General features: G+C 32.2%; 2 protein-coding genes across 5 annotated transcripts; one reads left to right on the top strand and one right to left on the bottom strand.

Moving 5' to 3' along the window:
* Nucleotides 1–708: 708 nt before the first annotated feature.
* LOC124885899 (cell wall protein IFF6-like) lies at nucleotides 709–2,835 on the bottom strand. Its single transcript, XM_047394161.1, has 3 exons — nucleotides 2,816–2,835; nucleotides 1,067–1,237; nucleotides 709–874 (listed from the first exon to the last, which is right to left on the bottom strand). Exons 1-3 carry the CDS (start codon nucleotides 2,833–2,835, stop codon nucleotides 709–711), a joined length of 357 nt encoding a protein of 118 aa, XP_047250117.1.
* On the top strand, nucleotides 2,739–10,769 carry LOC107878516 (vacuolar cation/proton exchanger 3). Of its 4 annotated transcripts, none has more exons than XM_047415497.1 (13): nucleotides 2,739–3,072; nucleotides 3,147–3,253; nucleotides 3,992–4,255; nucleotides 4,358–4,425; nucleotides 4,789–4,817; nucleotides 5,011–5,207; nucleotides 5,318–5,533; nucleotides 5,749–5,883; nucleotides 6,093–6,209; nucleotides 6,288–6,341; nucleotides 6,986–7,102; nucleotides 7,456–7,552; nucleotides 8,477–8,976. In XM_047415497.1, exons 2-13 carry the CDS (start codon nucleotides 3,209–3,211, stop codon nucleotides 8,497–8,499), a joined length of 1,362 nt encoding a protein of 453 aa, XP_047271453.1. In that variant the 5' UTR covers nucleotides 2,739–3,072; nucleotides 3,147–3,208; the 3' UTR covers nucleotides 8,500–8,976. The 4 variants fall into 4 exon arrangements, with proteins under 4 accessions (XP_047271453.1, XP_047271452.1, XP_047271451.1 ...); XM_047415496.1 differs by lacking the exon at nucleotides 8,477–8,976 and adding an exon at nucleotides 10,215–10,769 and having other exon boundaries at nucleotides 2,742–3,072; nucleotides 3,124–3,253; XM_047415495.1 differs by lacking the exon at nucleotides 8,477–8,976 and adding an exon at nucleotides 10,215–10,769 and having other exon boundaries at nucleotides 2,742–3,072.
* The last annotated feature ends 6,170 nt before the right edge of the window (nucleotides 10,770–16,939 follow it).

Below are 16,939 nucleotides of genomic sequence, written 5' to 3' on the forward strand. Positions count from 1 at the left end.
AAAAGGCTCATGCTCAATGTGAAAAGATTGTTCTACCATATATGAAGAATAACTAGTTACTACAATTGTTGACTAGTTGATCTTTATAAAATTATATGTACGAGGTTTATAATCACAAATATTTATTTATAAAAGAAATACAAAAATAACCAAATTTATCAATATAACACTTTAGGACATTTTCATATCTTATATTTATGAATTATATTTTACTCATATGGTTAAATCGCATACAAATTGAGAAATTTCAATAATTTTTCACAATTTGTGGAGTTTCATATTTATAAAAAAAATCACAAAAACAATTACAGAGTTAAATAATACTTCAATTTCAAATCACAATTTCACATCATATGTTCAAACCAACCTCAAATTAGTGAAATAATCGATAAATAAAAGTCATAATATATGAAAGCGTCTGTTAACCTGACCTCAAATCATATTTATGATCTTCAACTTTAGGTGTACACTATTAGGCATTTAAACTTGTATAAACTGAACAAGTACACACACGTCCTATGTGACAGGGCAAATTAATTAAGGATGATAAAAAAAATTTAAAATTAAAAAAGAGTGACATGAGTCTTAAATATTGAGTAGAAGTGATAATTTTAAGATTAGTGTTAATGACAATAATTTTAAAACCCTCAAGTTTTATTATTTACACAAAGATCCCTATACCATATTTACACAAAAATTCCTACACCATCACCACCACTCCTCCTCCACACCTTTTTTGTTGCTGCTGCCGCCGCCACCTCCCCTTCCTCCACTATTATTATTACTACCATTGCCACCTCTTCCATATTCACCTTCATTTCCTCCCTCTGCATAACTATCTTGCATTTTTATTCTTTTTCCTCCACCACCATCGCTATCAACACCGCAACAAATGTCATCTTCTCATTCGGCGTCACCGCCAGTACTACCACCACCCCTTTTACCATAAATATTACTTTTTCGTGAGCTCCTCCTCTAACCACATCTTTTTTCAGAAATTAAGTATCGAAGTTGTTGTAGCAACTATCGAAGTTGCTGCAGCGACAGTCGAAGTTGCTACAACAACTTCAATAGTTGCTGCAGAAACTTCGATAATTGTTGTAACACAACAGTAATAGTAGTTGTTGCAGCAATTACCGTAACTGTTGTAGCAACTATGATATTTGCTGAAGCAACTCTCGTAGTTACTGAATTTGCTGAAGCAACTCTCGTAGTTACTGAATTTGCTGAATTATTTCTTCATTTATTTTTAAAAGAAATCAAAATTTTTCTTTTCAAACTTCTCAATTTTTTTTAAAAAAATAGTCCATGAAGATTAAAAAGGGAAGAAGAACGAAATGAAAAGAGAAAGAAAAAGAAGAAGAGAAGATGGTGTGTTTGGTATGATGGAAAATATTTTCCAGAAAATGTTTTTCGTTTTTTCCTTATTTGGTTGCAACAAAAGTTTAGGAAAATATTTTCCAAGACAACTTATTTTCCACCATTTGATGGAAAATGACTTCCTCATGGGCCAAGGGAAGTCATTTTCCAGAAAATGATAAATGTGACTTATGACGTCACCCTCACCCCTTTTCCCGCCCCAACAATACTTATATTCACATGACTCAAAAAATTTACATTTCTCAAAAATTTACATTACTCGAAAATGTTTTTCGCTGTACTTTACTTCAATTTTTACTGTTTGAAATAAAAAATAATGAAATTTTGTCAATTTTCAATTCGTTGAATATATTGTTATTTTCATATGCATAGAGGAAGACTTAATTATGTTACTTTTGTTAATTGCATATTTCATTTTGTTATCGATGTAACTTGTTTCACGAGGTTGAATAAGTTTGTCGTTCTGTTATATTTCTATTAATTGTAATATCTTGAAATTGTCCTAATAAAATGTTGAAAAATGTCTCCTATATTTGTTAATTAATAGTTGCTTAAATTTAGTGATTGTAATATTTTAGTATTCGATATTGATATTATTTGTTATGCTTAAATTAGTTCTTACAAATTGTTGAATTGCTAGAGACACTGATATACTAGTTAACAGATAGTAGTATTTTCTAAAAAATATTTTTTCACTCATCAATCGAACACTAGAAAATATTTTTCTAAAAAATATTCTCTATTCACCAATCAAACACCATAAAATATTTTTCGAAAAATATCTTCCATTCACCAACCAAACATGAGAAAATAAGTAGAAAACCAACTTATTTTTCAGAAAAATATTTTCCAAGAAAACATTTTCCATGGAAAATATTTTCCATCATATCAAACACACCCTAAATGGAAAATCTAGAGAGAGAGAAAATAAGAAGAAGATGAGGAGAAAGAAATTTGGAGAGAGAAAAGAAAAAGAAAGACTGAAAGATAAGAAAGGGGAGAAATTCTAAAATTTGAAATTTAAAGTTGGAGCACTTTTTATAAATTTTTTTTTTTTTAAAATTACACTTTACACCTCAATTAACTTAATCACAATTTAAATGAAGTTTTGACCTTAGCTGGTCAAAGTTGTCACTATTTTTAATTAAAGATTTTTTTTGTCACCTCCTACCTAATTTTCTCTAGAGTCTACCTGTTTAATTTTATATAATTTTAAGTATTTATTTGTGTATATCCAAAGTTGGAGGTAATAGAAGTGATATTAAACTAAATTAAAGAAGATATTTATATATTGTGCCAAATAAATAAATAAATAAATAAATAAATAAGATCAAAATTTGGCAAGTTTAGTACAACCTTAGACATTGTAGTTTAATGTACCAAAGGCCATGATGCTTTGTTATTTGTGATCCATTAATTAACCAACCATACCAACCGCTCTCGTTCTCTCACCATTTCATCCCGCAAACTTCGCCAAAACAACATAAAGAAACTGATATACACAAACAAGTAAAGAAAAATATTTTACACAATCTTTGACAATTATAGATTTTGCAAAGAATAAAAAAGGAAGAAACTTTGGATGCAGTGGGAAAAAGATTCTTTAATTTTGTTTGACAAATTAATCAAAAGGAGAACATGCATGTCACTAATTAGAATTTTTTCTAGCACAATTTGTTGACCCTTCATCAGGTTAGTTTCACATTTTCTTGATATTTATTGATTGAAAAAAAATAAATATAGGATTTTCTTTTTTTGGTTGGCAGCTATGCAAATGGTTGGAGATGGAAATTTATGTGTTTTTTCAGAAGATCAGAACCATTAGTGGATGGCTAAAAATTTAAAAAATTCAGGGGGAAAGTCCCATCTAGAAGTGAGTTTTGTTTATCCCTCTTCTAATAATTAATGAACTAGTTATATGATCATTGTTAATTATGTTATTTTTAGCAAAATTTATGATTACGAGGAACAAATTGATGGAGTTGATTAATTACTAGTTAGAAAAAAAGTGGCTTTCTGAGGTAAGAAATCAACACCAAATTGATGGAGTTGGTAAGTTTTCAATTTTTGAGGAATCTTATGTTTCTGATTTTAGTCATGCCCTTGAGTTACAGACTTATTTTTCTTTATCATTTTTGTTTCAAAATGACCCTATTTGTTTGGGACTGAGGGGTAGTTGTTGTTATTGTTTTGTTTCAAATTAATGAGGGTTGAATGTCACATGGGAAGTCGATAGGCGGCTATAATTTTGTTAACCTTAAGAGATGTGATCAAGGGCTAAGTAAGGACTGATTTTGGTCTTCTTCATATATGTAGAAATAAATGAAATTCTATGTCAGTTTTGCGCTGCACTTGGCAGGTGTTATGTTTTCTCCCAAACAATCATTCATCGAGATTCTGACTTTTTTTTCCCCTTTTGATGAATCAATTAATGTTATTCATTGGATACATCAAGCCGGTGAATGAGTGGCTCGATTTGAGGAACTTTTTGAACATTATATTCTTTTGTTTATGTTACGATTTTATTCTGCGTAGTGACCAATAAAATCATAGAGACTACAGCTTTTGGCCTTCTTTTATTGTATCTAATGAAGGAATACTTGTTAAACAGATGGGATCACTAGAAGGAAGAGCGGTACTTCAGCTTGAGGATGAGAACCTTATGGATTCTAAGCAAAACGATAAGAAGGCATCTTCTATGGATGCCACTCCTCAGATATCCGTTTTTGATTCCGATACAGATGATGTCAGTTGTAGATGTATGTGGAATAGTTTATTAAGGCAGATGCACATAGTTTTGTTCTCCCAGAAGTTAAACCTACTTATCCCTTGTGGTCTTGTGGCCATGGTTATTGATACGTTGTCTGATCATAACGTAAGTTGCAAAACTATTTCCAGTCTGATATCTTCTATTCTTAAAAGAGCTTAATTACTCACATTATTTTTCTCTTGTTATTTTCTGTCTCGACTTTTTCAGAGCTGGATCTTTTTTCTTAGCTTGCTAGGAATCATACCCCTTGCAGAGCGTTTAGGTTGGGCGACAGAGTAATTTTCTGCACTCAGTATCTACACTACTTTCTATGAGCTGAACATTTAGGATCAAGAGGGATGCTTTTGTTGTTGGCAAGTGCATGTCACCGTCTATTTAACATTTCAGAATTAGTGTCTATTAAGGACACTAAAATGGAAGTTTGGGTTAGAATGTATTTACACTTATTCTTGCACCTGTTTTGCTGTATCGATAATTTGGAAAACGTGTAACTTTTTAATTATGTTCTCTATTAAGTTGATAACGTGGAACTTTGTTTTAGAAAAATAAGCTGAAGGATCATTTATGTTATTAAATCACTGTTAATTGCATTTACACATTTCGTTATTGATGTGTTCTTGGTTTTGTCATTTATGTAGGCAGCTGGCTTTTTATACGGGGCCAACAGGTAATCTTGTGTTTTATTCTTCATATCATAGATGAACATACGTATTTCATATACTTGACTCGTAGGTCATTGTTCTTCTTTATGTGACTATTTGTCATAGGACATTTGGTTGCGTTAGAATAATGATCACTTTTGCATTAGGAAATTTAGAAAATTCTGTATCTTTGAGCGATCTGCTGCCATAACTTTGCAGTCGGAGGACTTTTAAATGCAACTTTTGGTAACGCAACAGAGCTAATAATATCAATTTACGCACTGAGAATGGGCATGATTCGTGTGGTTCAGCAGTCATTATTAGGCTCAATATTGTCTAATACATTACTAGTGCTTGGGTGTGCCTTTTTTGGTGGTGGAATTGTTCATCCCAGTAAGGACCAGCTTTTTGACAAGGTAGATTATGTTACTATGCTACTATATTTATATGACCTAGGAAATCAGTATCAGCTTTGGTTCACGGTCACAATAGCAAGGTATGACATTCTTGGAGTTTTCTCTGTCAGGGAACCGCAGTGATGAATTCAGGGTTGCTTTTGATGTCAGTGATGGGCCTACTATTCCCCGCTGTCCTCCATGTTACACACACTGAGTTGGAATTTGGGAAGTCGGAGCTGGCGCTTTCCAGATTTAGCAGCTGCGTAATGCTTGTTGCATACGGTGCATACCTGTATTATCAGCTAACCACTCAGAATAATAATCTTTACATGCCAATCGCTGAGGTTGGCATTCTTTATTTTCTCCACATTTTTTTGGAATTTGTGGAGTACTTTGTACATTCTATCAATGAGGAAACCACAAAATCCCACAATTGTTAAGTTCCCTCTGCAAACCATCCTTTATCCCTCGCAAGCTAAGCTGATCAATACATACAGTAGCTACATTACTCTTCCATCGAGTTTGGTTCGAGCTTCCTAAATGTTTGGTAAAAATTCAGGAAGCGGGTGAGAATGACGAGAGCCTAGAAGAGGAAGAAGCTCCTGAGATTTCAAAATGGGGGTCAGTCATATGGCTTTCGATTTTGACAATATGGATTGCAGTCTTGTCACAACACCTGGTTAATGCCATAGAGGTAACTTCTTTGTCCCGCTATATATTTTCATTTTCTAATTTCCAGTTCGTTACTTTGGCATTCTATCAGTAGAATAATCTAATTAACAATAACTTGGAATCCTCTCTCGTCTGTGATCTCATCTTTGATACATATAAGAAGCCTAAGACGAACTAAAAAATACTTGTGTTTTTGAGTTTCTCCGCCAATAAATTACCCTATGTTTACAGGGAGCATCAGATGCTTTGCGTATTCCTGTTGCATTTATAAGTGTCATACTGCTGCCGATAGTTGGAAATGCAGCTGAGCATGCTGGTGCTGTCATGTTTGCGATAAAAGACAAGCTTGTAAGTTCTTCTATCTTTCCTTTTTATCAAAACTATGGTTTACTATCCTTTTTCTTCACTTACCTGGTGTCGTTACAGGACATCTCTTTGGGAGTAGCAATAGGCTCATCAACGCAGATTGCCATGTTTGGGGTAGGTAATTCAAAATGTTTATGCATGTTAAATACATCAAAGGGAAACTTTAAGAAGCAGGTGACTCTTGAATAGCTTCATATCGAACATCTCATTCAGGAAGAATACTATTATGCATTAGTTGAAACTGAAAGTAGAGGTGCAATCTCATATTTTATCTGCCTTTTCTTCCCAGAACATACCATAAGAACATCCACTGAAAATTGTTCTCATATTACATGAGTAAGGACATAGAACTTATATGCGAGCCACATTTTCATTTAAGCGAGTCACATTTTCATTTAAGCTAAACGCATTTAGAACCATGTCAACTTCCAAGTAAAATAATACATTGAATTTGTCCCCGTATTGGTTTTGTCTTTTCCTGAAAGTACCTTACTAGATGGCATGTATATTGAATTTGTATGGAAATTCTTATAATTAGGTTTCTGTCTTTCTGGCTTTCCTAAATGTGTGGTCCGTTCATAAGCACCGATCTTTTTGGTACACTTCCTGATTTTGTTGCTCATAATTGATTAATTTTCTTTGAAGTTTCTTCTTTTATAATATTCAACATTTTTTACTTCTTAATGTATGTTTGCGTTGAATGTAATCTATATAAACCTTGGGAGTTTTTTCTTTTTTAAACCTTTTCTTCGATGCAGATCCCCTTCTGCGTGGTGATTGGATGGATTTTGGGTCGTCCTATGGATTTGAACTTCCAAATGTTTGAAACAGCAACGCTTTTCATGAGTGTCCTCGTAGTAGCATTCATGGTGCAGGTATGCATGAGTGTCCTTGTGGTAGCCACACTTTTAATTTGTATGTCGTCTTTTAATTTAGAGGTTGAGGTTGGAGAAAAGTTAAAACATAGTCGACTTTTCAAATTGCTTGAATATTACAACATAAAGGCAATGTATTTGTTCACAAAGTTGAAAGTTCTGTTAGTCTTGCTTCGGAGCTTGACCCCGTTAAAGATATACTCACGTCTCTTTTTCCTCCTCCGTCTTGATCCTTTGTTCTTTGCTTCACTCCCAGTGGTATGCACAGCAGCACAGGCTATGTTTGAATATTAACTTAGAAGGCTTCCTGCTGCTGAACATTATTTTCCTGTTAACTTTTCCTCTTTCTGCAGGATGGAACTTCCAATTACTTTAAAGGACTTATGCTCCTTCTCTGCTACTTGATAGTCGCTGCGAGCTTCTTTGTGCATATAGATCCAGATGATATACGTGAGTTATATTCTCTTTGTGAAATTGCTGTATTGCAGCTCATGGTCTTCGATTTATATAAGCTTTTGGTGTTTTTTTTGCCTGATAACATCTGTTACTGTCACCATTATTCTAATCTTCATTGCTTTCTTGAGCACTTCATCTGTGGTTAAATAATGTAACTGGTTAACCATTTTTGGTCGTGTCAAACGTAACGTTGTATTGATAACTACCAATCAGATGTTTTAGTTGCGATATACAATTCTATGGAATATCTAGAACGTGTGCTAGGTCCTGATCTGACAACTAAGCAAAAAAGACGCTGCTTTAATGCACATGAGGATGCAATCTAGAGAGCCAGCTGAAGGTAAAACATCCTTAGTTGGAATGAGTTGGCGAAGACTTTTTCTTGAGTGATGAATTCAGTACTGATTTTTAGTTAGGCACACGTAGAACGGTGCATATTGAGGACACATTAGTGAAGTAAGATGTTCTTCTGTTGAGCCTCTAAGAACTAGAAGATAACGTCCAGCAAATTCTGTTGCAACTTTACATAGAAGTCATGCCACTGCTCATTTCAGACAATGAGCTGATTAGCAAATCTCAGACGAGAAATAACGTCCAAGCAGAGTCTTAAAGATTGGATGTTCTTTGCCTTCTTCAAGTCCATTAATGGCAGCACTTTGGTTTTCCACATCTTTTATGACATGTTAGATGGAACAATAAACAAAATACATCCATGATGTATGTCTACTGGTTGGATAGCTTTTTAACGAATATTTTCATTCACGTTCTTTCTTTTTTTCCTTATAAACGGGTACAGTATGCACCTTTATAATGGTTAGGTACAACATCAACATGTCTTGATGTTGATTAATTAACTGTTGCTTTGCTGGATGCGTCGTTTTGATTCTAATCCAATACAATGTAATCATTGCTTTGAAGAGGACAAGCCCCAAAAGCCATAGTAGTTAAATGCCGTGGTTTCTGACGTTGACATGCTAAAGCTGAAGGGCCAGTATACAATTCAAGTTGCATACAGAAAAGAGCCATTTCTTCAAGTTTTGGCCATTCTGAGCTGTAGATATTACCAACAATTCATCAGTTGATGATGCACAGTGTTGTGTATTACTACCATCTGTATATGTTGTTTTCTCAGTTTTGTGTGGCAGCTGGTGATTTACTTGTTTCCGCGTCGAAAATGGCTGGATAGTAAATAATTTTTCGTGTTCATATATTACTCTTAGGATCTTTTTTTCCCTTGTCAAAAGCAGTATATATTGTTTTTGTCATCTATATTCAATCTTTCATTGATGACTTTGTATATCCAAATGTAAGTTTTTTGCTTTTGTACTTTCTCCAAAAAAATAGAAAGGAAAATGTTGTATATTTAGCCAATTTTTAAACAAGAAAGTTGGGTACTTTTGCAACTATACTTCTGGCAATTTGTTTGGTATTTTCATGACTTTCTTGCAGTATGTTAATTAAAGCTCTAACCTGATATTAAAGTTGTGATGGAATACCAAGACTTTACGGTCTAGTGGTATCGGTGAGAGTCTCCGTAAGATGATCATCTCGTGGCTATTGAAAATGAATTAAATCAGATGGTCCTGACAATTTGTCGGTGTTTTTAAAACTTTTTGCAATATAAATTAAAGCTCTAACCTGATGTTAAATTTATGATGGAATACCTAGACTTTACGGTCTAGTGATATCGATGAGAGCCTCATATGTGTGGCCTGAATCCCACAGGTTAGTTCAAAAGTGAGTAGCAGATTCAGGATTTAGGGGTTGTGGGTGCTGGAAAAATTCGAACACACATATTAATACCTAAAGTTTGAAGGCTTCACTTGGAAACCAAAACATCCAAGTATATTCTTGGTTTTAAGGATGTTTTTTCCATCCTATGTTACTTTTTATACATTTTTTTTTATAATTATACATAATCTGCATCGGATTTAATATGTGACGAAGCACCAGATATTTGTACCTAGGTCCGCCCATGTCAAAAGTTTAAAAATGGAAGTCATCGGTGGAATAAAAAAGTAGCACGGTAATAAATAAAAATACAATAATGATAGAAACATATCCTACTTGAGATCTAGAGAGAGTGATCTGTGCATACAAGGTATAGTACAGCCTTGCCCGTATGATAGCAAGGTAGATTGTTTCCGACAGATTCTCGACTCAACTAAAGTGTAAACTAGTTAAACCAATTCACTTAAAAAGCCAACTACTTGTAAATATCAAGGCTAAGTCCATTGCTTGTAAATAGCAAGAAGATTCCAATTAAGTGACCAATTTATAAAGTTCTATCCTCAATCTTACATCAATCGTAGCAATCAAATCAATGAGCAAGATTTGTTGTTAATTAAACATCTAACTTTAGAACTTCTAATGATCTAGTCCACGATTTTTTATTTTTTAAAGAAAATCTTCTCCATTGTTAGGGTCATCATTGAGCCAATTCTCGATAATACCAGTAAACATGTTTGAAAGTTAAGTTGATTAAACATTAATGACCAAATCAAATTCGCCCTCTTGGATATTAATATAATGAAATTGAAACTTCATTGAACTTTACTATAGTTTCTACATTATTAGATTAATCAGGGGTACCTACAATAGGACTATATATATAAACTTGTTAAGGGATTAATTAGAAGCATAACTGTTTCTGCAGATAATTACATAAAGTCGAAACAGCAATTATATGGCGCGATTCTATGGTGTGGTAGAAGGTGGCTCAGCGATCCAAGGTTTAGGGTTTGGGGCTGATGGTGATGGTTGTTATGTCTGTTTTAATGATTTCTATGGTCATTTTTGCTTGTAGGGACTCCACTACCAACGAGAAGGACGATAAGTGGTACTATCGTGGAGGTGGAGGAGGCGGTGGAGGATGCTGTTGCGCTGGTGGCGGTTGTGGTAGTGGTGGTGGTGACTAAAAACTCTTGTTATTGTTGTGGAGTCGATAGCTTGTTCTTGGATAATATATTGATTTTCTTTTGGATTCTATAGTAATGTGTAAAAGGTAAATGTGTAACTCTTCAATCTTTGTGAAAATTAACTTTGCATAAGGAGTTTCCAATAAGGTCGAGAATTAGAGTTAAGACTAATAGATGGTCGAGTGATGTCTAATTTACTTTATGAATAATACTACTATTTTTTTCTTCGATTGTAGTATGAGAGAATATTTTGTTTTTGTCATAAGTAATCATAGACGATGTATAATGAAAAATCATTCATTGATGACCAACATGGCCTGTGGTGCAGTGGATGGGGTTGCTCCACCCTTAATCAGAGGTCGAGGGTTCAACCCTGGGTATCGGGAAAACTCTGTTGGGAGCGCTGCTATCTTAATGGGCCCTGCAACGCGCGATCCGGATTAGTCAGGGCTTCAATGCAGGCACTGGACACCGGATAAAAAAAAAAAAATCATTCATTGATGACTTTGTATATCTAAATGAACTTTTTTTTTTGCTTTTGTAGTTTCACCAAAGCAATAGAGAGCAAAATATGCATATTAATTACTCCCGGCAATTTCTTGGTATTTTCATGACTTGCAATCTATTAATCAAAATTCCAACATGATTTAAAGTAATGATAAACTTACAAAAACTTTATGGTCTAGTGGTAGTGGTAAAGTGAGTCTTTTCTTGCAATAACTCACTTTCAAAAATATTTTTTTTGAGTTAAAAAACTTCAAAAAAAATTTACTCTCTCCGTCTCAATATATTTATCATCCTTACTAAAAATTTTAAATTTTTTTATTTAAAACCAATGGGTTAATTCTCGATAATAACAGTAAATTAAACAAGTTTGAAAATTAAGTTGATTAAATGACCAAATCAAAGTCGCCCTCTTGGATAATATAATGACATTGAACTTTTTTTTTGGGGTTAAACCCCATTGAACTTTAGAGTTTCTACATTTGGTATGCTAATTAGATTAATAAGGCACCTAAACGAAGTAGTATAGCGAATAGTCAACTCATACAAAAAGTCAACCCCCCAAACATCATGACAATAGGCCTATATAAACTTGTTACTAAGAGATTTTTTCCTTGAACCATATTGATCAGATAAATAATTAGAAGTATAACTATTTCTACAGATAAATTCATATAGTCGAAACAAAAATATGGTGCGATTCTACAGTGTGGTAGAAGGTGGCTCAGTGGTCCAGGATTCGGGGCTGATGGTAATGGTTGGAATGGTTGTCATGTCTGTTTTAATGATTTCTATGATCATTTTTGCTTGTGGAAACTCCTCTAATGGTGAAAAGGATGACGATTGGTACTATCGCGGAGGTGGAGGAGGTGGTGGAGCAGGCGGATGTGGAGGTGGAGGCGGTTGTGGTGATTAAATTCTTCTTGTTGCACGATTTGAGTCCAATTAATTTTTTTCCTGATCTCTCCATGAGGATCGGAGTATTTCTACTTACCTTCCAGTTGGCTCGAACCTTCAATCTACCAGTTGATGGTCTAAGTCCAAATAATGTATACACGTGTAATCCTTAATCTTCGCGAGTATTAACTTTATGCATATGGAGACTGGAGTTTCTGAGAAAATTGCTATTATTTTCAAGATTGTGAAAATTGAGACTCGTTCATTTACACTTTAATATGTATTTACATTGTAGAGGATGAACAATATAATTAAGTAATTCTTATGTATGAATCCAACATTTACGATACAAAATATAAAATATATAGGAAGATTTACTTAAATTTTAACAAATAATAGACTTTGAACTCATAGTTTCAAATGTATAGTGAGTTCAGTTATAATAAGAATATCCATCAAATGAAAATCCTGACATTTATTACTGAAAATATGATTTAGAGTCAAATTCGTCCCTAATTCTATTAGGACTATGATTTTCTCCTAATGTATGTATAGGTTACTCCCTACTCTATTTCTTCCCCACTTTATCGTTTAAAAATCAATCCCCACTTGATTGTTTTAAAAATATATTTGGCGGGCTTTTGACTATAAAAATTAAATTGGAGTTGAAGTTGGAGTTGGTCATAACTATAAATTGAAGTTTTCTTATGAATTTGTATGGGTAAATTGGAGTGAAAAGGAGAAAAAAGGTAAATTGGAGTGAAAAGGAGAAAAAAGTTTTACTTATTTTTCAAATTTCGAAATTCAACTTCAAGTGAAATTCTAAATTTTTTTAAAATTTTATGGCCAAATAGTTTTTTCGAAATTCAACTCGAAAAGAAAAAAGAAAGCAAATACTATTTCATGGCCAATGCATTTTGTAGCCTAAGCAGTTCTTTTGCATCTTATTTTCCCCACATATTTCCTAGAAATGGAAGGAAGGATAATTAAACGAGGATAGTATATACAGCAGCGGAACCACCTTATGCTAAAGAAATGTCAATTGACATCCTTTTATCAAAAAAAATTATGATGTTTACCTAGACTAAAATTTAATTATATGTACCAGGGCGGCTCTACTTAGTAAAAAAAAAGATAACCGCCTAAAATCTCAATATTTAAGGGGCCTCATTTTTTTTTAGTAATAATAGATTATAGGCTTTTATTAAAAAATTATTAAATATTATTTATAGTAAAAATAAACTTCTTATTTAAAAGTAAAGAATTATTAGAAGAATTTTGATGTATTTAAAGTATTTCTCAATAAAAATTAAATGCATTAGTTATATTAATAAAAAAAAGAGCTTTAATACATAAAAATGACCCTAAACTTGACACTAAATTATAACTTTGACCTTAAACTTTGACAGTGTACAAATATGACCTTTAACTATTCAAAACTGCACAAATATGACCTCCAATCCTACGTGGCAAAACGCATGTTCAACACACAAAACTGGGCGCGTCCAGCTTAAAATCTAAGGGCATAATACATAAATATGACCTTAAACTTTGACAGTGCACAAATTGATCTTTAACTATTTAAAACTGCACAAATATGACCTTTAAATGACTCTTCACTATTATTTTTTCATTATTTTTGGCTCAGAGATGAAAATGACATCTAATTTCTTTTGTCATTGCGGAAAAAGAACAATATTGAAGATTTATTAATTAGGCGGGTCAGCCTCATACGAAAAAATCGAACGGGTATGTATATATATTATAAAGCAGAGGACGAATTTAAGTTATATAATATATCTAAATATTATTTATTTAAATATTAAATTAAAGATGAGACTATACTAATAATAAAAAAAATATAATTTTAATAAAACGTTATTAAATTAATGTTATTAAGGATAGTAGTAGTAGTATATTAAACTAACGTTATCAAATTAACGTAATTAAAATGTTATTAAATTAACGTTATTAAAACGTTATTAAATTAATGAGGGGCGGACCTACGTGGTTGCCATGTGGTTCACCCGAACCCCCTTGGTAAAAAATTTACGTTGTATATATATAAGATAGAAAATGTATATTTATATACGTATATTTATGTTGAACTACATGAAACAAGACACTTAGATAGCCCTGTGGTGTTATTTGCTCTTCTTGGGTGCTTCCTTCAGCCTACTGTGTGGGTTCGATCCCTGCCAGTGGCTGTTTTTTTTTTTAATTACAAAAAAAAATTAGGTGTTGCTGCTATATAAATAAATAAAAAAAATAATAACAATAATAATTTTTTAAAATTAAACAAAAGTTAGGTGCTGCTACTATAGAAATAAATAAAATAATAATAATAATAACAACAACAACAACAACAACAATAATAAAAATAATAAAAATGACGTCGTTTTAACACAAAAAGCAAAATTTTGACAGTGCACAAATTTGACCTTTAACTATTCAAAACTACACAAATATGATCTCTCTCCAAGTCAGCCCTTTTAACGACGTGGCATCGTGTGATTGGATTACCTTTCCACGTAGGCGCGAGTGAGACTCACGCATGGGGTTGCAAAATCGGAGGTCATATTTGTTCAGGTTTTGAATAGTTAAAGGTCCTATTTGTACACTATCAAAGTTTAAGGTCAAATTTATAATGTAGTGTCAAGTTTAGGGTCATTTTTATGTATTAACTAAAAAAAAAAATTATCAAAAGAATCGTCTATAATATTTATAATTTTGCATCTCAAAATTTAAAATATAGACTTTATTAATAAAAATATTTTTTTTTAAAAAAAGTTTAAGGTTTCTATTTAATTTTCGCCTTAGGTAATTAATGTGCTTGGGCCGTATAACTAGTGTATGTTGACTTTTGTTATTGTTTTGCTTGTGTTTTCTTTCTGATTTTATTTCAAGTTTCTTCTTCCATAGTTAATGCACTCATCAATAACATTCCTGAAAAGAAGTTCCTAAGTATAAATTAAAGAACCAAATAATTAGTTGGTTTCATGGACGAAAATAAGTGCTAACTTCCTAGAAAAATAATGCATACTCGCTCTCTGTATCATACGATTAAGAAGGTTTTGGTTAATAAAAGGAAAAACAAAATTATCATATATATATATAAGGTATTTTAAAAAAACAAAAATTATGTATATATTCGAGTTTGAATTTTCTAAACATAAGATTAGACTAACTTAGTTGTTAATTAAGGGAGTTCAAAATTCACGGTGAACGTCCAAATTCAAATTCCAACTGCTATAATTTTATCTTTTTAATCCCCATATATCGGAGGGAGTAATAAATACTACTTCCTCCGTTTCATATTAGTTGACATTCTTTTTAAAAATATTTGTTATAATTTAGTTGTTCAAATTCTAAAATCAAGAGTGTTTTATACATATGTTTCTCATTTTACCTTTGAGAGAAATACTAAATATATTCATAGTTTTCAAAATTATTGAATGTTGAATAAATGATAGCAATTCTCAAAACCAAAATGAAATGATTATTATTATTTTCAATTATAAATACTCATTGTTCTAGACGTAATGTATAGGATGAAGTAATATGCACCAAATTTCAATGTTTAATCACCGCATTGATTATTGCACTTTAAAAGACATACAAAGATAAATTAAATATGTAAAATATATCTCTATTTATTAGTAATTTTTTAATGAATGTATCAAATTCATAAAGTACAACTAATACGAAACTGAGATAGTAATAAATCTTGGACCAAAGTTTCAGAGAAAACTCTTGCATATACTACATATCTCTTCAATAATACTGCCAGCAAACAATTTGTTTGAAAATTCAAAGAAACACATGAACAATTTCATAGTTACGTTGAAGCCTAGCTCAAGAAACTTAATTTTTTTTGACCAAATCAATGTCTTTATCTTTTTTTTTATGAACTTAATTGCAACTTCGCTGAAGTTGAACATTACGAAAAAGTCTACAAGTCAAACATCAAAACATGCCTATATAAATTAATTAAGAGATTATTGATTTCCTTAGCATATATACATATTTCTCTACAGAATTGATTAAATTCTAAGAAAAAATATGGCGCGATTCTACGGTGTGGTCGATGGTGGCTCACCAATCGAGGGTTCAGGGTTGATGATAATGGTGGGAATGGTTGTTATGTCTGTTTTAATGATTTCTATGGTTATTTTTAATTGTGGAGACTCCTCTAACGGAGAACGGAAGCGTTGGGGTAACGGAGGGTTTTATGGAGGTGGTGGTGGCGGCTGTGGCGGTGGTGGTGGTGGTTGTGGCGGTGGTGGTGGTGGATGTTGAATTAATAAAATTCTTGTATTTGTGGAGGAGTTAAGAAGTTATTCTTGGATATATCACTTATCTTTTTGCTTGCAGGAGTACGTCAAAGTTCATCATGTAATATCTAGAATTTAAGTTATATATATTGTTAGTCTAAATAATTTTTTCTTCACATTATTAGGTTATTTTAAAAAAATTTATATATAGGGAAATCTTTGTAAAATGTGAAATTTGTGATCTTGTAAATGAAAATAAGTTAAATAATATATACGTTGCCTGTGCATGTAATTGTTTTATATTTGTGAATATTTTATGCATGCATGGAGTCTCCAAGTAAATATTACAATTGTTTTCTAGATTGTAAAAGTCGTTGAAAAACTTTAATTATACTGTTAATAAAGTTTAGACATACTTTAATATCATTTCCAAATTACAGCTTAATGCAAATAGTATCTTTTTCATCTGATCAGTAGTACTTTATTAACTCTTTTTAAGTTAGAATTTGCTTGAGACCAGATAATTTCTAGTGCTTCCTTTAAGTTAATTATACATACCTCAATGAAGGATTAATTTATTTAGCATATATTAATTAAACGTCTTTTTTAATCATGTACGGTTTGTCATGAGCCGAGGGTTACGTTAATTCTAAACTACCTCTCTACCTCACCTATGAGGTAGTGATATGAACTGCGTATATTTTATCATTTTCAAACCCGACTTAGTTATGTGAATACATTAAGTATATTGTTATTTTCGGCAGTCTTCTTTTAATTATGAATGTTTA

This window comes from Capsicum annuum, chromosome 7 (genome assembly GCF_002878395.1).
Source record: "Capsicum annuum cultivar UCD-10X-F1 chromosome 7, UCD10Xv1.1, whole genome shotgun sequence".
NCBI classification, from domain to species: Eukaryota; Viridiplantae; Streptophyta; class Magnoliopsida; order Solanales; family Solanaceae; genus Capsicum; species Capsicum annuum.

Bases quoted from the DNA above. Each gene is read 5' to 3' on its own strand.
- LOC124885899 (XM_047394161.1), bottom strand. From the start codon at position 2,835: ATGGTGAGAGAACGAGAGCG. The intron at 1,238-2,815 runs GTTGGTATGGTT...AAATAAATGAAG, and splicing joins ATGGTGAGAGAACGAGAGCG to AAATAATTCAGCAAATTCAG. The intron at 875-1,066 runs GTTGTTGTAGCA...CGGTGTTGATAG, and splicing joins TTTCTGCAGCAACTATTGAA to CGATGGTGGTGGAGGAAAAA.
- LOC107878516 (XM_047415496.1), top strand. From the start codon at position 3,209: ATGGCTAAAAATTTAAAAAATTCAGGGGGAAAGTCCCATCTAGAA. The intron at 4,818-5,010 runs GTAATCTTGTGT...ATAACTTTGCAG, and splicing joins TTTTTATACGGGGCCAACAG to TCGGAGGACTTTTAAATGCA. The intron at 5,534-5,748 runs GTTGGCATTCTT...GTAAAAATTCAG, and splicing joins TTTACATGCCAATCGCTGAG to GAAGCGGGTGAGAATGACGA.